Genomic DNA, 26,443 nt, shown 5'->3' on the forward strand with positions numbered 1-26,443 from the left:
TGCATATCATCCCCAAATAGATGGTCGAAATACATTGTTCAACAAGTGCATAGAAACCTATTTGTGATGCTTTGCTTTTGAAGAACCTCACCAATGGGAACAATTGCTTCCCTTCGATGTGATGGTACAATATTTATTATCATCTAGCTACTAGAAAGACTCTTTATGGAGTTGTCTATTGCCCAAAACCCTTGTCACTTCCTATTTACTAGGCACCTCCAATGTTCAAGAAGTGGATAACGCACTTCACACTAGAGATGCCACTCTTCATAGATTTAAGGACTAGTTGGTTATGGCCCAAAATAGAATGAATCGACAAGTAGAACAACATTGCCTTGATCATATTTATGTAGTAGGGATTAGGTGTTTCTTCGTTTTCATCCCTATATGTAATATCACTCAAAGACAAAACACAAAAATTAGCACCAAATTTTTATGAACCATATGAGATCATCCAACATATCGGACAAGTCACCTAGAAGTTGGCTCTTCTAGCCCACTCCAAAATTCATCTAGTATTTCATGTGTCTTGTCTGGAGAAGGTTGTGGGATCGACGTGCAAGGTGCAATTGGACATATTAGAACTGGATGAAGAGAACTCCATTTGGCTGCTGTCGGAACTGGTATTGTATAGCAGAGAGCGTCAATTGTGCCAATGCATGGTCTGTGAAGTACTCATCTAGTGGAAAGATATGCAGCTCAAAGATGCCACATGGATACCAGTTGTGGTTCTGTAGTAGTTTCCTCATCTTCATCCTTGAGGACAACACTATTTTTGAAGCGGGGAAGGGCATGTTAGGGTCTTTCCCTAACCTCCTTAGTTTAGGCTGCCCAAGAGTTAGTCAATTAATGTATGTGGGCATCCTCTTTGAATAAGACCTATTAGATAGTAGTGGATGGTCATTTAATGTAAAAGGGTCCACTTTATAAGGCTCACTAGGTAGTTGGTATCCATTAGTGATGGAAGAACAAGTAGTTAGTGTTTTCCTATTGAGAATCTATTTAAATAGATATGGGGCTATGGAATGTTTTGTTGTATGTTGTATTTGGAGCTTTGCTCAATGAAAGGTTGCCCCACCTTAAGAGGCAAGTGAACATTGCTTCATTTCTTTTGATTATCATAATATAGGGTTTTATGTAGAGCAGATAAGTTTCCATTAACATGTTCTTATGCTCTCCTAGGGACTCATGGGTCTTGGATGTTAGGATAGCTTCAACCAGGGGCACCTGACTTTCCCCAAGATAATCCATTGTGGCCCTTTTAGGCTAGCGCTTTCCCTAGATGACTCTCAGGCTCTGCATGTTGAAATATGTAACTAGGTTCAGTCTTCATGGTGATATATGTAATCATAATTTTATGTATTTGATGTAATGAGAAAAATAAATTTATTATTGTTATTCTTGAGGCATGGGTTTCATGCTCAAGGAAATTTATTTTATAGGTCAAGCTCCCATTGAGAGCTTCTAGGGTTTGTCATTGAGTCTACAAGTCAAGAAATTCATTGTCATGTATGAAAGACCCATTTGGGCATGTTACATATTGTGAAAAGTATTTATTTGAGTCAAAGTTGAGTCGAAAGACCCTCCAAGACCTCGTCATGATGCAATGATCAAGTCGGCCTACATGAAGGGACAAGTCAGCCTAATGATAGCAATCCGTACCCCTCAAAAGTTTATATATAAGAAGGAACTCAACCTCATATAGGCACACACTCAAGCAAGTTCGATCTCCTCAAGATAGAAGCTGAAAAAGAACGAAAAAGAAGAAGAAGAAGATCAAAGTTTTGGGCCTCTCTCTTTCTCGTGTTAGGGTTTCTACAATTGTTGGGCAATTCAAAGTGCTGGGAAGAAACTGCTGGGTCGAAGTTCTAGAAGAAACCGCTGGGTCGGAGTTGCAGAAGAATTTGTTGGGGATCGAAATTGCACAAGTTGCTGAGGACAAAGTTGCTGGAAGGAAAACTCATCAAAGAAAGGTTTGACTTGGTCTTGGAGGGGTCTTGGTCAAGGGTCATAGGTATTGGAATTCATCAATTGAAGTTCTATAAGAAGAGAAAAATTCTTGTGGGTTTTCATCAGTTGGAGAGGTTTTGGCCCTGGCTGTTCGCCTACTGCTTGTGTCCTCTTGTCTTATTATTCTTTATGGTTTGGTAGCTGTTTAATGAAGAGAATACTAATAATAATCAAGTGAAATAAAAAGCTAATCAAGTTAAGTAAATATACATAAAAAGCAATTATCAAAGCAAGAGAAATCACCTAATGTAGCTGCCCCTAGATTTCTCAGCACTGCATTGGTACCTTCACTTTTGTTGATGATGGCAGACTACTGTCTGTGTTTTTACAAAGAATCAATCCCAACATCTATTACAGGCTTTAACACTTCGTATAATTTATTATGTCATGTTTTTCTTGTTTGTTGAAGTGACGCCTTTGTAACTCTTGCATTGGTACTATGGTGGGGTAGTGCTTTTGAGTCCAATTTCCTCTTTTGGTCATTTCAAGTTATTAATATATTTTCTTTATTTCTTTCTCTCTTGTTGAATAATGCATTGTTATAGAGTTTATGGTTTATTGGGTTGTTATGACCATCTAATAATCCAAATTTGTGTACTGTGTATTTTCACTAGTAAAGCTGGTTATGCTCAGGTCTTTATGATAAAGCGTATGATAACTAACATAGCCTTGTAATACATGGTTATCTTTCTATGACAAGTGAATTTATCCAAAAGAGTAAAGAAGATGCATCTCTGGTGAAATGAATTTTTGCCAGTTGTAATGAGTCTTTTCTGTCTGAAAATTGGACATAATAATTTCTGTTCGACTATTTTCCCGCAGTGTGATGACTCCTTATTATAAAGAAGATGTTCTTTATTCAATGAAAGAACTTCAGGAACCGAATGAAGATGGGGTTTCTATTCTTTTCTACTTGCAGAAAATTTATCCAGGTGGGTATCTACTATACTTTTCATTTTTTGGAAAGTTATTTGATTTTGACCCTTTCATATGCAGATCAAGTGTCTCACATTTATTTATTTATTTTTCTTGTTAAACAGATGAATGGAAAAATTTTCTGCAACGTGTCTTTGATACTGAAGACCAGGTCTTGCGAGCACATGAGAAACATCTTGAGGACGAGGTCCTGCGATCCCAAGAGAAGGAACTTCGTCACTGGGCATCTTATCGAGGGCAAACCCTGACCAGGACAGGTTTGGGAGATGAACATGAACAAATTTTTAGTGAAGTTGAAAATTTGAAATTATAGTTGGTATTATATATAGTCTTGAATAATATGGTAGATGCAGTCTATTTGCTGCTTCCTGAATGCATATATGGTTATTTATACTCTTGTTTTGGCAGTTAGAGGAATGATGTATTATAGAAAAGCATTGGAACTCCAATCCTTTCTAGATATGGCCAAAGAAGAAGGTACACAAATGTTTTTGAAGCTGTGGAATCTTGTGTTAATTGATAGGTTTGAAATAACATTTGCTTGATAACTGTTCCCAGGAATGAAAGTGATACTGTAGTCATCTTATCTGGTTCTGTTATGCAAAATTGCATCTCATGCTTTTAAAATATTTCTTCGGCACTTGTTTTTTGTGAATTTGCTCTGGTTCTGCAGAAATTTTGGAGGGCTACAGATCAGTGGTTGAATCAATGACTGATGAGCAGAGGAGGAGCCAGCGATCATTGGCTGCACAATTGCAGGCTATCGCTGACATGAAATTTACATATGTCATCTCTTGCCAACTGTATGGTACACAAAAGATACGTGGTGATCCACTTGCATCTGATATTTTAAATCTTATGGTTACGTAAGTCGGAATATCTCCATTCTTTGGATTCTAATTGGCTTTAGGACATCTTTTGTAGTGTATTTAATTTGAATCATTGGTTGGTTAAAATACCTGATGGTTTTTATAGATACCCATCTTTACGCGTGGCCTACATTGATCAAGTAGATGAGAGAGAGAAGGATAAAACTCTCAGGGTTTATTACTCTATCCTCGTCAAAGCATATAATGGCCTTGATCAGGTAATTTACCTTCATGCAGATTTGTTCTAACTTATGATCCTCAATGAGAATAACAAGGCATTTGTGAGTCTGAGGGATCATTATAAATTTTAAGATTTTTTGGTGCCAGCTATTTGGTGACTGGAAATTTTCTTAGCATACAATTATAGTCCTTCCTTCAAAATGATGTGTGGTTAGTTTTTGGAAAAAATTACATTTGGACATTTTGGTCTAAAATTGAACCACTTTAGAACTACTTTATCTACCTTCTGGTGGCATTCTTTCCTTTTTTTTCATAGTGTATAATATCATCTTTGAACAATAACAGTGATTTTAGTAAGAATGGTGCTAAGAGTTTGTTTCGGGTTTGCTTGAGATGTTTTGAAGCTTTTGTCAAACTAAATGAGTTGACGTTGAACTTATAATGTTGTTGTTGTTGTGTTTGTTTCTGGATGTGTTCTTCCTTTCTTTTTTTGATGTTATCTGGATCGTAGATAATATTGGAGAAGGCAGCCTATTTATTTTTCAGAGATGATCAGGAATTATTGGTATTGGATAACTATTTTTGTAGCGACTTTCTATAGCACTTGATAATTGATCCAAACTCAAAAGGGAAGCATCCTTTTTTTGTACCAGGATTACTTAAGCAGCCAAAAATATTTTAGTGGGAATGTTTGCATCTGATCTCAAGTCCAAACAACTTCATCTTATCCTGGTGTGTGCAAGGATATGACTTGATCATGACTGGCATTCTACCAGTCTTGAATTTGATAAGATGTCTCATACTTCCATAGAATGGTAACACTGCAGAGAACATTTAAAACTCTCCTTTCTTGTTAATTATTTTTTTCCATCCAGCATTCCTGGTTATTTAGGGACTCCCTTTACCGTAATGGAGAATAATTGTTTATTGTTCACATTTAGGGTGGGGGCCTTCTTTATTGTCATTGGCTTGGTACTTGACTTTAAATTCAGTTATCGCTTCTTCCTCCTGACTTTGAAGCCTCTATTTAGCTGGATCCTGTTAGAAACGTGATATATTTCACATACAAGTTAGATATAAATTTACCAAGGAAAGTCTTGATTGCAATGAAATATAATTTCTTTAGATGCCATGATTTGGGGCCTTGAGTTGCTTCTGCCTAGGCAATTATCCAAGTTCAATCCTATATCTGACAATGGTACGAAATATTGCTTTTTCTCATGATTGTTTGCCTATTCTTCTTCTTGAGGACCTTTATTATGAATTTCTATGGAATCATTTTTTGTTCCAACTATTCTTGTTGCATGTAATCATGCATTTTATATTTTGGGCTATTATGTTTAACTTTTTAAGTAGGTAGCAAAACCATATTCAACTATCATGAAGTAGGAAGGGGTAGGGAGTATTCTGTTAAATATCTACGAGAAATGGGTATTCATCTAGCGACTGATGCACAATGTTACAGATTTTTCTAGTGGGTCATTCCAAGACTAGTCTGTTTTCTTCAATGCATTCCTATTCTTCCTAACTATTCTCTTATACATAATATGTTGAAATTTCTAAGTATTACCTGTTAGAAAATTTTCTATATTCTCTACTTTATTTCGCCTACTAGTTTAATTACTAACAAGTTATTTAACCATATAAACACTGAAATAAACACAATACAGTCTCAACCATCTACATATCAACAGCTGAAAGAAATAGACAAACACACAAGGGACACCGTTATTTTTGGACAATTGTCCCCGGAAAAACCCAACTTGCGAAAACTGGTGCAATAGTTCTGAGGGTTTTATTATTAAGCAGCTTTTCTTGAGTACACTGGATGCCAAATTGGTTCACTCGATAGAGAAAATAATTTTACAGTAATACCTCTCTTCGGAAGCAGATATTCTAAAAGTCTGCTCCATGAAACCCTCTCCAACACCTCCCTGAGGCACTGCGTCAGCCCTCTTGGCCTCAATGTCAGCTTGAAACCCTCTGCGTCAGCCTCTGATGCTCTGCGCAACTTCTTTGGCCCTCTGTGTCACTTCTTCAGCCTCTGTGTCAATCACGCAGGCCCTCTGGGCCTCTGCGCAGTCACTGTTGGCCTCTACGTGGCTCCCTCTAGCTCCGTGTCACTTTTGTAGCGTTTGCGTCAATCACGCAGGCCCTCGGGGCCTCTGCACAATCACTGTTGGCCTCAACGTGGCTCCCTCTGGCTCTCCGTTTGCCTCTCTGCCTCTGCGCTAGTTTTCTGGCACTATCTCTGCCTCTCTCCCTTGCACTCACTGCCCCTTGCTGCAACTCTAAGCACTGGTTCGATTTCTCTTAGCAAACCCTGCTCTAGAAAACCGAACTGACTGATCACTCTGGTGTCTCTCCAACTAACCTTCAAGTCTCCTCTTATACTTTTTTCTGTTGAGTCTTCAATGACAGAGATTACATCTCTAATCAACGACTAAGATTAAATTTGGCTTGATCCATGTCATTTAGAACCTTCTAGCCCAGTTTTATATTAATACCCATTAATATTTTTATTTTCCTAAGTTTAGACTTAGGAACCCATTAAAGATATTAATTATTTTAATATCTCCTTCACCGTGTATAATTTCCCCAAACAATTTACGGGTCTTGGAGATCTCATGTGCTTTAGCCTCTCCACCAATTTTCATGGCTAGAGCACATCCGATGCTACCTCAAATCAACACTCCCTCTTAGCGTGGAATGTGCTCTAGTAATACTCCACCACTGAGAATTGCCCTGATTATACGACACCAGTACCTGTGCTGATGCTAGGCCTTCTTGCCCAACATCCTCTGCAGCACTGCATCCTGTACCGCTGCCCATGGCCCTACCTCTTCCACTGCTACATCTATACGTCAACTCCCTTTGCATCTGTGCTGTTGTTGGTCCTTTCTCCCAACAATGCATTTGCACTGTAGTTCTCTCTCATCATGCTACATCGTGCTGCCCATAGGACTACTACTGCTACTGCTACACTACAACTCATTTACTGGGAAGTAAGTAACTGATCCACCCAACTACTAACATCCTTGTCAGGCTAGGAATCCTCCCGATGCTGAACCTCTCTCTGTCGCTATCCTATTCTCCCTCTGTTGCCTTTGCGCTGCTGCAACACTTTTGTGCCTCTCACATTGCTGCAAGCACCTTTGTGCCTTCCTGCACTGCTGCAACCTCCTCTGTGCCTCTTGCACTGCTACAAGCCTCTCTGCGCTGCCAGGGACCACTGCACTCTAGCACTCTTCTGCCGCTCCATCTGCATCCACTTCTACCAAAATTTGCCATCCTGCTACTGTCACTTTATGGCTCCCGTAGCCAGGTATGATCGAAGATTTTGCATACCTCAGGGATCCTTCCCCTCATCGTCTGTAGACCTCCTGACTACAGCTCGATGTCTCCCCACCTCTTCTCTAGAGGTACATGAGCACTCATGGCACAATCGTCATCATCGTCTACCTCCTTTTCCGCCTTTGCTGGTGCTGGTGCTGCCTTGGAGTTGGACACCTCTCCCTTATTCCTCTTCCTCAGACACTGGTTTGCATAATGGCCCAGTTCCCCACAGTTGAAGCACTTTATCTTGGAGAGGTCCTTTTTCTTCCTCTTCCCCTGCTGTCCTGTAGATGCCAGAGCTGCATCCTCTTTCTCCTCTTCCTTGACCCGAGCTCCTTTGTTACTACTTCACACCTTGGTTAGCCGTTTGATCTCTTCTTGACGAAGAGCCGCCCATAGTTCTTCCCAATTTGGAAGATGCTCTTTGCCCAAAATGCTTTGGGCAAATGTCTTCCACTACTCGGAGACTACATTCAAGGCGGTCCTCACTATTAATTCCTGATATGGCGTGGCCCCTATGGAAGGCAGTTGGTCTTGAATCTCCTTCATTCTGCTGAGGAAGTGATCTACCTGCTCCCCCTTCTACATCCGATACGACTGCAACTGATTCTCGAGTAGCATCTTCCTTTGCACGAAAGTGCCCTGATACAATGTCATCAAGGTGTCCGACATCTCCTTTGTCGTATTCTTCTCGACAATATGTTGGACCAATGACCCTTGACTCTATGAAGAATTATGCATTTCGCCTTGGCCATCGCATCCTCATTCTTTTCATTGTCAAACAATGTAAACTTTGAAACAGGAACTAATATTGTTCCCAGTTTCGTAGAGATAGCAAAAAAGTGACCCGATTTTGAAAAGGGGTGATGCCAAACACACGTTTTTTTTAGAGCATAGATTTTGGCACTTTAAATTTTTTTATGTACATTGCATTTTAAAATGGTAGTGATTTTCATGCTGATTTAAAAAAGTGGTAATTCTGCATCAGGCTCTTTTTTTTGATATTAAATTTTCTAATATATGAAAAGTAACTAATTATTTTCTAAATTTGATAATTTTTGAAGTGGTCTTCTTCTTCATATTTTCTTATTTTTATTTTTTATTTTTTTATTTTTAATTTTTTTTTTGTAGTGAGGTTTTTATTGTTTTGCATATTTAAAGAAGATCGATATTTTGAATTTTCGATATTCTACATATTTATACATCGTTAATTAATTTTTCAATCCACATGAAATAATTGTCTCTAAAAAACAATAATTTTTAACAATTGACATAAAAATAACCATTTTTAACATAAATATAACTAAAAAACTACACGTTTTGATAATTTTTTGTAATTTTTTGCTAGAAATGACATGTCAAAATCACAATTTTTATAGGAAAATTTTAACTAAAAATGGTTATATATATATATATATATATATATATATATATTTGATGAATTTCATGTAAAAGTATAATAATAACCACTGTTTTTTTTCAAAAAATAATGATCAAAATAAAAATTAGTACGAAAATCACATAATACAAATATTGAATGCATAACAACCTTAATTGAATGCTTATTCTTCTCATAAAATGTCAAAGTGAAAACATTACAAGTATAGCTAATTAATAGTTACAAAAATTGAGCTTGATTTCCAAGCATATCTTAAATTTAATCAACAATGTCACGTAATCCAAACTCTTAGTCGTCTAGAGTTTCATCATTGTCTTCTTCCACAATATTTTTTGCTCATTTTGCTCATTTTCCTCTTCTAATGGATCTTTGAGGTCTACGAATCTCCCAATGTATGCCTTTCCAATCATTCCGTGTAATGGTGGTTGGGGTTCCTTTGCCTTTTTTGCCACACGTGATTCACCAAAGTCCCCTTTCTTCAACCCAATTTCTTGCATTGCATCTGGAACAAATTGAAGAGAATTAATTCTTTGCTGAATAAATTGCACTGTATTGGATCTTTTTCCAATGGCAATGTAATTTCTTCCTTTGTGAAGGCAACATGCTAGTGTTGTACTTAATTATCAAGCACAAAATAAATAATGAAGTAAATTATTATAATGACATATAAATTAAAAAATAACATATTGAAATTCAATTCCATATAATAAAACTTACCTGAGCCAGAAAATAAATACAAAACCCAGTCTCCTTCATTTGAACATCTATCTATAAGATAGCTGATCAATAACTGTGATTCTTGATAAATGTTAACTATCTCTCCTTTTGTTTTTTTGTCTTCATATGTTAGTTTTCTCACAACAACTTCGTAAGTCAATATTTGGCTATGACTCTTTCCATCTATCCGATTAAAAATCATAGACATATAGCTATCATCTTTTGCCCAACTATCAATATGGATGAACTCAAAATCATTTATAAATAGTTGATCTTCACAATTAAGAAGATTTGACTTTTGCCTGTAATATGAAATAGTAAAAGTTCAATTAACTTGTACATAAATGAATTTTTAACATTAATCAAATATACATTTTAAAAGTCTTACCATGTAAGCTGCATCCTTGAATTTGTTTTCCCCTTGAAGCTTGACAATAACAATAACCTTGACCGCCCAACGACCCATGGGGGTGGCCGGGCGATTCTCGGAATCGCCCTGCCACCTCCACGGGTTGTTGGACTGTCGGGGCGGGGAGGAGAATTGGGTGATTCTCGGAATCACCCGGCCAATCATGTGAGCCGTTGGGCTGCCGAGGTGGGGCGGAGGGTAGGGCGATTACCAGAATCACCCCTCCACCCTTGCGGGCTGTTGGGCCACCGGGGTGGGGTGGAGGGCATGGCGATTCCCGGAATCAGCTCGTCAATAGCGATAGTCGTTGGGCCACTGGGGTGGGGTCGAGCCCCGCCACCACCGCGGGCCATTGGGCCACTGGAGTGGGATAGAGGGCGAGGTGATTCCCAGAATCACACTGCCAACCTCGCCGGCCGTTCGACTGCTAAGGTGGGGCGGAGGGTAAGGTGATTCCCGGAATCACACTGCCACCCCGCAATTTGTTGGGCCGCCAAGGTAGGGCGGAGGGTAGGGTGATTCCTGGAATCAGCCCGCTTCCCCCCGCAAGCGCTGGTCCACTGGGGTAGGGGCAGAGGGCGGGGTGATTCTTCGAATCACCCCGCGACCCACGTGGGCCGTTGGGCTGCCGGGGTGGGGCGGATAGTAGGGTGATTCCCGGAATCACCCCACCACCCCTGCGGGTCGTTGGGCCATCTCGGTGGGGCGGAGGGTGGGGTGATTCCCGGAATCACCCCGCCACCCCCGCGGGCCATTGGGCTGCCGCGGTGGGGCGGAGGGCGAGGTGATTCCCGGAATCAGCCCGCCACCCCCATGGGCCATTGGACCGCTGGGGTGGGGCAAAGGGCGGGGTGATTCTGGGAATCACCCCGCCACCGCCGTAGGTTGTTGGGCCATCGGGGTGGGGCATAGGGCGGGGTGATTCTTGGAATCACCCTGCCACCCCTGCAGGCTGTTGGGTCGCCGGGGTGGGCCGAAGGGATGGGTGACCCCTGGAATCACCTCGCCACCCCCGTGAGCCGTCAGGTGCCCGGGGTGGGGCAGAGGGCGGGGTGGTTCCAGGATCGGGGTGGGGCATAGGGCGGGGTGATTCTTGGAATCACCCTGCCACCCCTGCAGGCTGTTGGGTCGCCGGGGTGGGCCGAAGGGATGGGTGACCCCTGGAATCACCTCGCCACCCCCGTGAGCCGTCAGGTGCCCGGGGTGGGGCAGAGGGCGGGGTGGTTCCAGGAATCACCCCGCCACCCCCGCAGGCCGTTGGGTCGCTTGGGTGGGGCGGAGGGCGGGGTGATTCTTGGAATCACCCGGCCACGCCTGTGTCTTTAGCCTGCCCAGGTGGGGCGGAGGGCGGGGTGATTCCCGGAATCAGCTCGCCACCCCTGCGGGTCATTGGGCCACCGAGGTGGGGCGAACCTGCCAGCCCCGCGGGCCGTTCGTCCACCCGGGTGGGGCGAAGGACGGGGTGATTCCCAAATCACCCCACCACCCCCACGGGTCATTGGGCCGCGTGGGTGGGTTGAAGGGTGGGGCGATTCCGGGAATCACCCTACCACCCCTGCGAGCCGTTGGCTGCCGGGGTGGGGTGAAGGGCGGGGTGATTCCCGAAATCACCCCGCCACCCCCGCGAGCTATTGGTTCGCCGGGCTGGGGCGGAGGGCAGGGTGATTCCCGAAATCACCCTGCCACCCCCGCGAGCCGTTGGGTTGTCGGGTTGGGACGGAGGGCCCCGCGAGCCTTTGGGCAGCCGGGGTTGGGGTGGAGGGCGAGGTGATTCCCGGAATCACCCCACCACCCCCTCAGGTCATTGGGTCGTTAGGGTGGGGCAGAGTGTAGGGTGATTCCCAGAATCACCGCGCCAGCCCCGTGGGCTGTTGGGCCGCTGGGGTGGGGCGGAGGGCAGGGTGATTCCCGGAATGACCCCAACATCCCCGTGAGTCATTGGGTTGCCGGGGTGGGGCCAAGAATCACCCCACCACCCCCGTGAGTTGTTGGGCCGCTGGGGTGGGGCGAAGAGTAGGGTGATTCCCGGAATCACCTCCCCACCCCCGCGGGCTGTTGGGCCACCGGGGTGGGGTGGAGGGCATGGTGATTCCTGGAATCATGCCGCCACCCCCCCGGGCCGTTGGGCCACTGGGGTGGGGCGAAGCGCAAGGTGATTCCCAGAATCAGCACGCCACCCCCCGGGCCGTTGGGTCGCCGGGGTGGGGCAAAGTGCGGGTTGATTCCCGGAATCATCTCGCCACCCCTGCCGGGGTGGGGTGGACGGCGGGTTGATTCTCGGAATATCCCCGCAACCCTCGTAGGCCGTTTGGCCGCCGGGGTGGGGCAAAGGTTGTCTGAAGCCTTCTGCCCCACCCCGGCGGCCCAATGACTCGCGGGGGTAGCGGGATGATTCCCGGAATCACCCCGCCACCCCCGCGGGTCGTTGGACCGCCGGGTTGGGAAGGAGGGCAGGGTGATTCCCGGAATCACCTCGACACCCCCAGCGGTCCGTTGGGTTGCCGGGGTGGGGCAGAGGGCGGGGTGGTTCCTGGAATCACCCCGCCACCCCCGCGGGCCTTTTGGCCGCCGAGGTGGGGTGGAGGGCGAGGTGTTTCCCGGAATCAAACTGCCACCCACACGGGACGTTGGGCTACCAGGGTGGGGCGGAGAGTGGGTTGAGTCGTAGAGTCACCCCACCACCCCCATGAGCCGTTGGGCCACCGAGGTGGGGCTGAGGGCGGGGTGATTGACTCCCATGGGCCATTGGTCCGCTGGCGTGGGGCGGATGGCATGGTGATTCCCAGAATCACCCCGCCACCCCCGTGGGTTGTTGGGCCGCCGGGGTGGGGCGGAGGGCAAGGTGATTCTCGGAATCACCCTGACACCCCCGAGAGCTGTTGGGCCGCCGGGGTGGGGTAGAGGGCAGGGTGATTCCCAGAATCACACTGTCATCCCTGCATGCCGTTGGGCTGCCGGGGTGGGCAGCCTCCGCCCCACCCTGGCAGCGCAACGGCCTGCAGGGGTGGCGGGGTGATTCTGGAAATCACCTCGCCACCGCCAGCCTCCACCCACCTCGCCGGCCTAATGACTCGCACGGGTGGCAGTGATTCCCGCCTAGGTTGGGTAGAGGGTGGGGTGATTCTCGAAATCACCCAACCACCCCCGTAGGCCATTGGGCCACCTGGGTGGGGCAGAGGGCGGGGTGAATCCTGGAATCACCCTACCACCCACACAGGTCGTTGGGCTGTTGGGGTGGTGAGGAGGGCGGGGTGATTCCTATGGTAATAGAATTTTAATGTATTTTAGATCCCATTATTTTATCTTTATGGTCATTATAAAACATGTTGAATTTTATACTTAGGAAAGAAAAATGTTGTTCTACCAAAAACTTTAGTGCGTTTTTTTCCTCATAAACAATTGTTTTTTTGAACATAAAAATTTGGTTTTACTTACATTTTTTAAAAATGTTGAAAATTGACCCTACAAAAAAACCATCGTTCCAGTATCAACCAATGTTTTAAAACTCCGACTCCGACTCCGACTCCGACTCGGCCGAGGATCGACTCCGACTCCGACTCCGAAACGGTAATGACTCGGCCGGCTCGATTTCAATGACTCGGTCGTTGTAAAAAATACATTAAATATTTATTTATTTTTATTAAAAAACATAATTTTAAATATTTTAAACATAATTTTAAAGATTTTCATTCATGTTTCCAAACACACAACATTATAATATAGATCGAAGACAACATATGATCAAAGTAGGCTCATGAACCAATCCACTATATCAAAATGGTACCCAATGGCAATACATAGTCGGCGACCTCCAGAGACGTGTCCCTTTAATCAAGCAACAAATTGTGTATAAATAGAGACCTTGACCTTGTCACCTTTACAACTGAGGGAAAACAAACTGGCAAGCTGAAAGTGGTGGCCATGTGTTTGAATTTTCCACATAAAGCTATGCATCCTGTATGTTTGAATGCTAGTTAGATTGTAGGGTCAGCATTTACCATCTCTAAACTTCTAGTCTCAAAACGAACCACCTCTCCTCCCTTGGTTTTTCATTTTCTCCCTGGGATTTCCATCTGATTATATAAGGTGCAACACAACCTTTCAACTTTGATCTTGTGCCTACACTAGGTATGTGGAAAAGTTGTTGAATGATAGTACCAATGTTGCACGAAGCGGGAGCGAAGCGGAAGCGGAAGCGAAAGCGTGGAAGCGTCATTTTCCAAAAATCTAGGAAGCGAAGCGTCCGCGGAAGCGTCTGCTATATATATATATATATTTTTATATTTTTTTGCATTTATACTCAAAACAAACATTCCAAATACCAAATTAATTGTAGAAGACATGAAAACATGCATATTTTTGCATAAATCAAGATAGATATAACATCCATTGTACATTAATGATCTAGAATCTAGATTCTTCTCCTCTTGTCTAGCCTTTGCCTCTACCTCGATTGTCTAGGGATATTAGTCAACATTGCCCAATTTTGATCAAACTACCTAATTCAAGACTTAAAATATGGTAGAAAAAGCTTAACATGTTTGATCGATGATTTTGACTTGATTGAAAGGTAATTTTTTGCTAAGGGTGTGCCGCGTGACAAAGGAGTTCAACAATTAACACCACCAACACCAGGGTACATATAGGGCTTGGTGCTCTTGATTAAATGCTAATCGCATACCTTCATACTTGATATAATCTAATGAAATGCCACAATCCCATTGATCCTGAATACATGAAAACTGTTAAGTCTGCTGAATTTTGAATAGGATATGAAATTCTATTTTCTCCATATGAAGTCCAATGAGGCTGGAACCACTCTCAAACATTCTGAGTCATTTCATGGTAATGTTAAAAATTTAAGTAAAAGGATGAAAATGAAAAATAAAGGAGAATGTCACTTTTACTTTAAGAATTTAACATTACCATGATGGAGCATCTGCTATATTTATATTTTTTTTTGCTTTCATTTGTCACCCTAACCCAAGGTGGACCCACCCCCAACAAGCAAACTCACCTAAAATTTAAAAAAAAAATTGAAAAAAAAACGATTTTCTAAATGCTTTTCCGGAAGCTTTTCTGGAAGCTTTTCTGGAAGCGTCTGGGAAGCGCCTGGGAAGCGTCTGGGAAGCGTCTAGGAAGCGCCGTACGAAGCGCGCTTCGGAAGCGCCAAAGCTTCCAAATTTCCAGGAAGCGTCTAAAAATTTCGGAAGCGCGCTTCCGGCCAAGCTTCCTAGGCGCTTCCGTACGGGACGCGCTTCGGGGCTTGGAACCGGGGGGGGGGGGGTGGGGGGGCGCTTCGTGCAACACTGGATAGTACAATTAAAGAAATAATAACACAATGAAGTGGGGTGAAAGCGCGATAAATAGATCTAACTAACATGTTTTTCATAAAGTTTTAATGACTTTTGGGTTTTGGGAAATATCCATTGCTTTGACAACCCTTTTCACATGCCAAATTGGAAATGTGGGCATATAGAAAGGAAATTAGGTCAAACTAACTTAAATTTTGTCTGATTGGTGATGTTGGACATATATCAATGCATTACATAAAAACCCTTATCTTTCAAAATATCTCAGACATAGAACAATAACACGCGGGCATTTTCACAACAATTACGCAACAAACACACATACATTCATTTACTGGGCAATGTCTGGTCAGTTTTCTAAGAAAATATATGGCTAGAGAGTAGATTTCCTACCTTAGACAACATGAAAACTTGAAAACTGCATTAAACATTTGAAAAAATACCAAAAAAATGAATTTTTTTATGTTTTTACGCTGCCCAGCCGTCCCCTTGTGACTCGGCCAAGTCATATCGGACCCGGCCAGGTTGACCGAGTCACACATGACTCGACCGAGTCATTGGATGACTCGGCCGAGTCATTAGATGACTTGGCCGAGTCATGTGTGACTCGGTCAACCGGACCGGTTACTTGGCCGGGTCAGCCCTCAGGCTATTGAAACGGTTCGACTCGGCCGAGTCAGTTTCGAAACGGCCGGTTTGTAAAACAGTGGTATCAACACTGTTTGTTTTCATGGTTTTTTTGCACAAAATTTTCATTTTCACTGCCATTTTTAAAACATGTTCAAAATTGACCCTAAAAGAAAAAAACCATCGTTCTAGTGTACATGATTTTCGTTTTTAGCACTGTTTTTGATGTTTTTTCGGGGTGTTTTGGCTAGAGTTCCCGTTTTGAGTTTATAGTTCCCGTTTCAAAGTTTACATTGCTGTCAGCTAGGTTGACTGGGATAGCTACGGTTCTCAGGGCGAAGGCCTCGATGTGATGTCTATCTAGAACGGACAGGATCCTGGCTTTCCAAATGATAAAGTTGGACGCCACATCTAGCCTGTCCTGCTCCCTCAGTCCATTCATGGCCATCTCTCTGCTCCTCTTTTCGACTCCTCTAAGTCTCTACTTCTCTCCTGGAAGTTCTAGGTTTGGCTCCTTCTGAGTCTCTAATTCCCTCCTGGAAGTTCTCTGCTAGACTCCCTTTGAGTCTCCATTTCCCTCTTGGAAATCCTCTTGCCAATAGTCAAGTCGTACCTCTTCGGTCTCCTATGCTCCTGCAACACTGATATGGACTTCTTGGCTAGAAATCCGCCTAGGTAGCGACTCCCCTTCTATCTTGGTTCTGTCCCGTTAGGTACTTTTCTGCGTCGACAACAACAACACCCCACCAGCTTCACTCTCCGTAATCTGGCCACAGCTTCCTTTGCCCCAGCAACAGAAGAACTGAGCCTCTAGGCTTTGTGCAATCTCGGGAAGGCTAATTTTCTCCCTTGGCCAACTGCGTCAACCCTCCTAGTCTCTGCGTGGCTCTTCGTAAGCCTCTTCTGCCTTGTTCTACCTATGTGTTGACCTCTCTTTGGCTCGCACTGATGATGTAGGTCCTCTGCATCAACCCTTCTCTACTGCTTTCTATTTAGGAACAACTTCTGTCACCTGAGACAGTTGTTTCTGCTGCAAATTCTCTGTTTCAGCTGGTTCCTTCAGCTCTCCCGTGAACTGCAACGCTTTGATACCATGTTGAAATTTCTAAGTATTACTTGTTATATAATATTTCTATATTCTCTGGTTTATTTCGCCTACTTGTTTAATTACTAACAAGTTGTTTAACCATATAAAAACTGAAATAAACACAATACAGTCTCAACCATCTACAGATCAACAAATGAAAGAAATACACACAGACAAGGGACACTGTTATTTTTGGACAATTGTCCCCTGAAAATCCCAACTTGGGAAAATCGTTGCTGCAGTTCTGAGGGTTTTATTATTAAGCAGCTTTTCTTGAGTACACTGGGTGCCAAATTGGTTCACCTGATAGAGAAAATAATTTGGCAATATTACCTCTCTTCGAAAGCACATAATCACCTTGCCACCCCTACGGGTCGTGGGCCATCGGGGTGGGGTGGAGGGCATGGTGATTCCCGGAATCACCTCGTCACCAACGATAGCCATTGGGCCATAGGCTTGGGGTGGAGGGTGGGGTGATTCCTGGAATTAGCCTGCCACCACCACAGGCCGTTAGGACGCCGGGGTGGGGCAAAGGGCGAGATGATTCCCAGAATCACCCTGCCAACCCCGCTGGCCGTTGGGCCACCAAGGTGAGGCAGAGGGCAGGGTGATTCTCAGAATCACACCGCCACCCCCACAATTTGTTTGGCCGCCAGTGTGGGGTGGAGGGCAGGGTGATTCTTGGAATCACCCCACCCTCCCGCGAGCGCTGGGCCACCGGGTTGGGGCGGAGGGCGGGGTGACTCCTGGAATCACCCTGCCACCCACGTGGGCCGTTGGGCTGCTGGGGTGGGGCAGATAGCTGGTGATTCCTGGAATCATCCTGCCACCCCCGCGGGTCATTGGGCCACCTCGGTGGGGCGGAGGGCAGGGTGATTCCCGGAACCACCCTGCCACCCCCGTGGGCCGTTGGGCCACCGCAGTGGGGCGGAGGGCGAGGTGATTCCCGAAATTACTTCGCCAACCTCGCGGGCCGTTGGGCCACTGGGGTGGGGGCGAAGGGCGGGGTGATTCTTGGAATCACCCCGCCCCCGTAGGCCATTGGGCCGTCGGGGTGCGGGCCGTTGGGTCGCCCAGGGGGGTGGAGGGCGGGGTGATTCCTAGAATCACCCCGCCACCCCTGCGTGTCTTTCGCCTGCCCAGGTGGGGCGGAGGGCGGGGTGATTCCCGGAATCACCTCGCCAGCCCGTGGGTCGTTGGGCCACCGCGGTGGGGTGATTCCCGGAATCACCTTGACAGCCCTGCGGGCCGTTGGTCCGCCCCGGTGGGGCGGAGGACGGGGTGATTCCCGAATCACCCCGTGACCGCGGCGAGTCGTTGGGTTGCCTGGGTGGGGCGATTCCCGGAATCACCCTACCACCCTTGGGTTGCCGGGGTGGGGAAAAGGGTGGGGTGATTCCCGAAATCACCTCGCCACCCTCGCTAGCCGTTGCGTCGCCGGGGTGGGGCGGAGGGCGGGGTGATTCCCGAAATCACCTCGCCACCCCCGCGAGTCGTTGGGCTGTCAGGTTGGGGCGGAGGGCGGGGTGATTCTCGGAATCACCCTGCCACCCCGCAAGCCGTTGGGCGGCCAGGGTTGGGGCAGGGGGCGAGGTGATTCCTGGAATCACCCCGCTACCCCCTCAGGTCATTGGGCCGCCGGGGTGGGGCAGAGTGTAGGGTGATTCCCAGAATCACCGCGCCACCCTCGCAGGCCGTTGGGCCACCGGGGTGGGGCAGAGTGTAGGGTGATTCCCGGAATCACCCCACCATCCCCGCGAGTCGTTGGGTTGTCGGGGTGGGTCGGAGGGTGGAGTGATTCCTGGAATCATCCCGCCACCCCCGCGAGTCGTTGGGCCACCAGGGTGGGGTGGAGAGTAGGGTGATTCTCAGAATCACCCCGCCACTCACGCGAGCCGTTGGGCCACTAGGGTGGGGTGGAGGGCGTGGTGATTCCCGGAATCACCTCGCCACCCCCACGGGTCATTGAGCCACTGGGGTGGGGCGAAGGGCGGGGTGATTCCCAAAATCAGCATGCCACCGCCCGGGCCATTGGGCTGCCCGGTTGGGGCAAAGGGCAGGGTGATTCCCGGAATCACCCTGCCACCCTCTCTGGGGTGGGGCGGAGGGCGAGTGATTCCTGGAATCACCCCGCAACCCTCACTGGCTGTTTGGCTGCCGGGGTGGGGCAGAGGCTGTCTGCAGTCCTCCGCCCCACCCCGACGGCCCAATGGCTCGCTGGGGTAGCGGGATGATTCCCAGAATTGCCCCACCACCCCTGCAGGTCGTTGGACTGCTGGGTTGGGAAGGAGGGCGGGGTGATTCCCGGAATCACCCCGCCACCACCGCAGGCTGTTGGGTTGCCGGGGTGGGGCAGAGGGCGGGGTGGTTCCTGGAATCACCCCGCTACCCCCGTGGGCCTTTTGGCCACCGAGGTGGGGTGGAGGGCGAGGTGATTCCCGGAATCACCCTACCGCCCACACAGGGTGTTGGGCCATTGGGGTGGGCCGGAGGGTGTGGTGATTCCCGGAATCACCTCGCGCCCCCATGGGCCGTTGGGGTGCCAGGGTGGGGCGGAGGGCGGGTTGAGTCACGAAGTCACCCGACCACCCCCACGAGCCGTTGGGCCACCGAGGTGGGGTGGAGGGCGGGGTGATTGACCCCCACGAGCCATTGGTCCGCCAAGGTGGGGCGGACGGCATGTTGATTACCGGAATAACCTCGCCACCCTCGCGGGCCGTTGTGCCGCCGAGGTGGGGCAGACGACGTGGTGATTCCCGAAATCACCTCGCCACCCCTGCGGGCCATTGGGCCGCCGGGGTGGGGCGGAGGGCGAGGTGATTCTCAGAATCACCCCAGCGAGACGTTTGGCCGTCGGGGTGGGGCAGAGGCAGGGTGATTCTCGGATTCACGTCGCCATCCCCGCATGTCGTTTGGCCGCCAAGGTGGGCAGCCTCCGCCCCACCTTGGTAGCGCAACGGCCTGCGGGGGTGGCAGGGTGATTCTGGGAATCACCCCACCACCCCTAGCCTTCGCCCCACCCTGGCGGCCGAATGACTCGCACGGGTGGCGGTGATTCCCGCCTGGGTTGGGTAGAGGGCGGGGTGATTCTCGGAATCACCCCACCACCCCCATGGGCCATTGGGCCGCCTGGGTGGGGCAGAGGGCGGGGTGATTCCCGGAATCACCCCACCACCCACGCGGGTCATTGGGCCGCTAGGGTGGTGTGGAGGGCAGGGTGATTCCTATGCTAATAGAATTTTAATGTATTTTAGATCCCATTATTTTATCTTTATGGTCATTATTAAAACATGTTGAATTGATACTTAGGAAAGAAAAATGTTATTCTACCAAAAACTTTAGTGTGTTTTTTCCTCGTAAACAATTGTGTTTTTGCACATAAAACTTCGGTTTTACTAACATTTTTTAAAAATGTTGAAAATCGACCCTAAAAAAAACCATCGTTCCAATCATAGTTTTTAAAACCGGAACCGGTGACCGGACCGGTCCACCTAATGAACCGGTTTACTGACCGGAACCGGTCTAACCGGGACTGGTTTGGTCTAAATGAACCGGTTTTAGAAAAATACATTAAATAATTATTTTTTAATGAAAAAAACTATTTTTAAGATTTAAAACCATGATTCCAAGCCAATAGAGACAAAATATGCAAAGATTGCTCATTGATATACCATGTAAAGCCTTAAAGGTGAATATATCAAAATGGCACCGAGTGCAATACATATCATCGACAAAATACATAAGCAATGAGGCTCTAAATGGCCACTAGAGTGCAAAAATAAAGCCTACAAACTATGGGGCCAGTGGCCTACTACAAGACTTCAGTCTAGACTCTACATATATGATAATAGTAATACTATAATAGTGATCAACATTATCACTTGAAGTTGAAACTTCTCATGAGTCTCAGTCATCATGATCAAACTCAGTTGGTTGAGTCTCGACTCCCAAACTGTGTAGCCACAAACTTCTCTATTGGTTCAGTGACTTGAGTCTCAAACTTCTGAAGGTATTCTGCCCTAATATGCCCTATTATTTCATTTGGTGCTCCACATGGCTTTACATGGCCTCCTATCCCAGCCAAGTGTTGCTTGAACCTGTTAATGCCCCCTCCTTGAATGGATTTTTGGCAATATTTGCAGATCATTTTGCCATCAATCATATCACAATGAGCCCATGCAGTATCTTCGGCTTTTGGAGGCATGATGACTCCCTGGATGGTAGGTCATAGTGATAGAAGTGAGAAGTTTATAACACAAAAAAAAAAATCATGGACAACAGACTCAAATGAGGAATTATCAAGTGCAAATCCTTACCTGGAAATGCAAACTAGCTCCCTTAGCCTCCTCTTGAAGATGACAACTCCACTGACAGCTACACACTTTCTCCAAAATAGCTCCAACTCCAACTCCAAGATGACTACTTCAGCATAAACTCCACACTCTCCAAGCTCACAAACAAACTCACAAACACTCACAAACACTCCAAATCAGTTGTGTGAGACAAATGAGAGTGAGAGGGGTCTCTTATAGCTTGGAGAGGGCCTTTTTGGAGGGAAAATACCTTTCCCTCCCCCCCAAAACCCCTAAACCACAAACTGCCTCCGCTTTTTCATAAGTTACGATGGGCTTGCCATAAACCGGCCGGTTTAGGACGGAACCGGCCAGTTCCGTCCTAAACCGGCCGGTTTTGACCGGTTAGGGCTAAATTTCGGTCACAAGGCAGGGTTAACCAGGTTTTTAGGCCGGTTCCGACCGGCAGGCCAGCTAACCGGCCGGTTGGACCGGTAACCGGTTTTTGTGAGCGGTTTTAAAAACTTTGGTTCCAATATCAACACTTTTCGTTTTCAGGGTGTTTTTTGCACAAAATTTTCATTTTCACTGCCATTTTTAAAACATGTTCAAAATTGACCCTAAAAAAAAGAAACCATGGTTCTAGTATACACACTTTTCGTTTTTAGCACTGTTTTTGATGTTTTTTTCGGGGTTTTTGGGCCAGAGTTCCCGTTTTGAATTTATAGTTCCCGTTTCAAAGTTTACATTATTGTCAGCTGGGTTGACTGGGATAGCCACAGTTCTCAAGGCGAAGGCCTTGATGTGATGTCTATCTAGAACGGACAGGATCCTAGCCTTCCCAATGACAAAGTTGGACGCCCCGTCTAGTGTGTCCTGATCCCTCAGTCCATTCATGGCCATCTCTCTCCTCTTCTTTTCGACTCCTCTGAGTCTCTACTTCTCTCCTAGAAGATCTCTATTCGGCTCCTTTTGAGTCTCTACTTCCCTCCTAGAAGTTCTCTGCTAGACTCCCTCTGAGTCTCCATTTCCCTCTTTGAAATCCTCTTGCCAATAGTCGAGTCATACCTCTCTGGTCTCCTATGCTCCGGCAACACTGATATGGATTTCTTGGCTAGAAATCCGCTAGGTAGCGACTCCCCTTCTACCTTGGTTCTGTCCCGTTGGGTACTTTTCTGCGTTGACAACAACAACACCCCACCAGCTTCACTCTCCGCAATCTGCCCACAGCTTCCCATGCCCTAGCAACAAAAGAACTGAGCCTGTAGGCTTTGTGCAATCTCGGGAAGGCTGATTTTCTCCCTTGGCCAACTGCGTCAACCCTCCTAGTCTCTGCGTGGTTCTTCGTAAGCCTCTTCTGCCTTGTTCTACCTCTGTGCTGACCTCTCTTTGGCTCGAACTGATGATGTAGGTCCTCTGCATCAACCCTTCTCTACTGCTTTCTATTTAGGAACAACTTCTGTCACTTGAGACAGTTGTTTCTGCTGCAAATTCTCTGTTTCAGCTGGTTCCTTCAGCTCTCCCGTGAACTGCAACGCTTTGATACCATGTTGAAATTTCTAAGTATTACCTGTTATAAATATTTCTATATTCTCTACTTGTTTAATTACTAACAAGTTGTTTAACCATATAAAAATTGAAATAAACGCAATACAGTCTCAACCATCTACAGATCAACAACTGAAAGAAATAGACAAACACACAAGGGACACTGTTATTTTTGGACAATTGTCCCCGGAAAAACCCAACTTGGGAAAATCGGTGCTGTAGTTCTGAGGGTTTTATTATTAAGCAGCGTTTCTTGAGTACACTGGGTGCCAAACTGGTTCACTCGATTTGGCAATAATACCTCTCTTTGGAAGCACATATTTTGAAAGGCTGCTCCACAAAACCCTCTCCAACACTTCTCTGAGGCACTGCGGCAACCCTCCTGGCCTCAGCGTCAGCTTGAAACCCTCTGTGTCAGCCCTCTAAGGCTCTACGCATCCTCTCTGGCCCTCTGCGTCACTTCTGCAGCCTCTGCGTCAATCACGCAGGCCCTCTGGGCCTTTGCGCAGTCACTACTAGCCTTTGCATGGCTCCCTCTGGCTCTGTGTCTGCTGCTCTGCCTCTGCGCTAGTATTCTGACACTGTCTCTACCTCTCTGCCTTGCACTCATTGCCCCTCACTGCAACTCTAATCACTGGTTCAATTTCTCTTAGCAAACCTCGCTCTAGAAAGTTGAAATTACTGATCACTCTGGTGTCTCTCCAACTGACCGTCAAGCCTCCTCTTATACTTTTTCTGTTAAGTCTTCAACGACCGAGATTACATCTCTAATCAATGGGTAAGATTAGATTTGGCTTGATCCATGTCATTTAGAACCTTCTGACCCAGTTTTATATTAATACTCATAATATTTTTATTTTCCTAAGTTTAGACTTAGGAACCCTTTAAAAATATTAATTATTTTAATATCTCCTTCACTGGGTTGAATTTCTCCGAACCATTTATGGGTCTTGGAGATCTCATGTGCTTTAGCCTATCCACCAATTGTCATGGCTAGATCACATCTAATGCTACCTCAAATCAACATAATATAGGGTTTTGGATGTTGTTTTAAAAACCCTTCTCTTTTTCCTTCACTTATATTTGTTCATTTTTGTTAGCCTAGAAGTGTTACTATTTAAAAAAATGCACTAGGAACTCCTTATAAAGCTATTTGTATCATTGTAGTCTTGAGTCCTATTGACCTTACTTTTGTCATTAGTGGACATTATTGTAATTTCATTTCATTTCAAGTCTCAATTAGGCATTAGTTCATATTTGAGCAAGTGTAGAACTTGTTACCCATCACCAATGGGTGACTCCATAGGAGATATTTTCTCCTAGATTTGTCTTCAACCGACCGCGAGCAGCCTGTGCCAGCCACCTGATAGCTTTGATGTGCTACTTTTCTTCGTCGCCTCAGCCGACCATTGTGTACCCTTGCTCATTTGTCATGATCGTATGTTTGAAGGTGGGCCATCCAATCCCAAATGTATGATTTTTCATTATGTAATTGGGTGTTTATGCTTGTTTTTCTTCGGTACACTTGGGCAAGGATTACAGGAAGACTTGGAAGAAGGAAGGGTTTTGACTAAACTCTTGTTCCCTTACCTTAATGGGCGGGGGGTTAATCATGAATTCTAGTTCCGTGGGATTTCATTTATTGGCTATTAGCTTTAGGAATGACACCACATGGGAAGTCCCGATTTTGGTTATATGGTCCCGCTTCCCCATACCATATAGCTCACTCCCCTCCGCTCATTACAAGCCCTTTTCACATTCTCCCTATCTGGGTCCACATTTTCCCATCGGGTCCACAAGGTGTTAGCCTCCCCTGCCCCTTGCCCACACCTTGGGTCAGGCTTGAAACGACGCCCTGGAGGTTGATGCAACTAAAAAAAGATAAAACATAAAATATGGCCACATACAACAGGAAATGTACCACAAAATGCAAAAGTTGGCCATGACAATAAAATTTTAGCACGTGGGAAAATGCCAAACATGGGCTCTACCCCCTATCATTATGGCCATCAACCTAGTTCCTAGGGCCCCTATGAGTGCCCCTTGCATCATTAAGGAACCCATGAATGTCCCAATCCCTGGTGGGTGATGTATTGCCCCACCATAAGGGGTAATCACTACTATATCTTACATATCATGCTCTCATCATCTTGAGCCCCTAGCAGTAAAATAAAAAAAATTCAATAAAACGCAAAAGCCATATGAAGAAGGGTGGAAAAACAAAGGTTAGAGTAACTCATGTACCACGATTTCTCCCTCCTATATTCATATACCCAAGGTATGGGCCCTCCTCATCATAGCTACCCTTGTACCATGGCATGTGGCTTGGAGCCCTCCCTTTGTCCCCATTCCGTTCCATCATTATTTCACATGACACCTGCCATTTGAAGGGTGTACCTTGGACTTGTCATTCCCTTAGATGTTGAAAGCACCTAATAGGGTCGTTCATTAACCACTCCTACCCAGGGAGGTAACACTAAGAAATAGAGCACACAATAAAATTGACACCGTTATTATTGGACACATGTCTTCAGAAAACCAAATGTGGGAAAATCGGTGCAACAGATGAGGGTTTTATTATTATTATACAATAGTGAAATTTTAGAGTACAATTTGGATGCTAAGCTGGCAATCCTCAACAAATAATCTGGCAGAAGTTATTAGAGAGAAATTTCTCTCTTTCCAAGAACCCTTGTGCAGGCCTGTACACAATGCTTGCGCAGACCCGCACACGCACAACTGAAATCTACCTTTGATCAAGTCATCCTGCCTGTTGCTACCACTAGAAGTGATTCTCCGATCCTTTGGAAAATTATCTTGGCCTCCGACAACTGAATCGACGTCTTGCCCAACCCAATCAAACTACCTCACTGAAGCTGGCTATGCTCCCTCTCTATCTCTGCGTCCCTTCTGGCTCGAACTTCTCTCCCTTGCTCAATCTTCGTAACTAGGTAGCTTGATCTGCCAAGGAACTCGCTCTACTGGTGTATCTTCTCCATTTCAATCGAGTTGCTCTTATAATCTCTTGTTGGCGAACTAATGACCATGATTAGATCCCCATCAATGACTAAGATCATCTCTACTCGATATATGTGAGTTTCTAGAGAATTCTCACTTTTCTCAATTAATTGTTGTTAATTAATCACTTTTCCTAAGTTAGACTTGGGAAATATTTAATTATTGATCAATTAACTTAATTGAGCCATCTCTAGGTGTTTTCTCCTAAAACTTTTTCTGGGTTTTGGAGATCTAGTGTTCCGTAACCTCTTTGACCAAAGTCGAGACTAGAAAACCTGCCCAATGCTACAAAAGCTAACACTCCCTCTTAGCGAGGAAGGTGTTTTCTCTGTCTCATAACATTCTCCCATACACATTGCTGATGTCTGACAATTGTGACAACTTATCATTGCCCACCAATTACTGCGCATACTCTGATTCATTTGCCACTCTGTAGTTGAATCACCCTACATCTGTGTTGCTGTTGACACTCCACTGTACCACCTGTACTACTGCCAACTCTGCACTACATTGTTGCCGATCTCATGTTGCTGCTACTGCTGCAACTACTGCAACTGAGAAATGAATTCAGAATCAATGATGTCCCTGAACTAGCTCTGCAACTATCTCCTAAGTCTCTGACTGCAACTAGCTCTGCTTTGTCCACTAAGTAATTGTTTGCGCTGCAACTCCTATGCACCCCTCAAAATCTAATTGCAACTAG

General features: G+C 45.9%; 1 protein-coding gene across 1 annotated transcript in view; it reads left to right on the forward strand.

Annotated features, from left to right (window-relative positions):
- Positions 1–26,443, forward strand: part of LOC149169784 (callose synthase 3-like) — a 392,932-nt gene that overhangs the window by 324,377 nt on the left and 42,112 nt on the right. Inside the window, exons 29-33 of the mRNA XM_089428814.1 lie at positions 2,833–2,942; positions 3,051–3,203; positions 3,355–3,423; positions 3,620–3,812; positions 3,922–4,033. Coding sequence (XP_089284940.1) covers positions 2,833–2,942; positions 3,051–3,203; positions 3,355–3,423; positions 3,620–3,812; positions 3,922–4,033 — 637 coding nt within the window. The remainder of the gene's footprint in view (positions 1–2,832; positions 2,943–3,050; positions 3,204–3,354; positions 3,424–3,619; positions 3,813–3,921; positions 4,034–26,443) is intronic.

This window comes from Pinus tabuliformis, chromosome 4_2 (assembly GCF_031772625.1).
Source record: "Pinus tabuliformis cultivar Carrire ecotype Pingquan chromosome 4_2, CPIR1, whole genome shotgun sequence".
NCBI lineage: Eukaryota > Viridiplantae > Streptophyta > Pinopsida > Pinales > Pinaceae > Pinus > Pinus tabuliformis.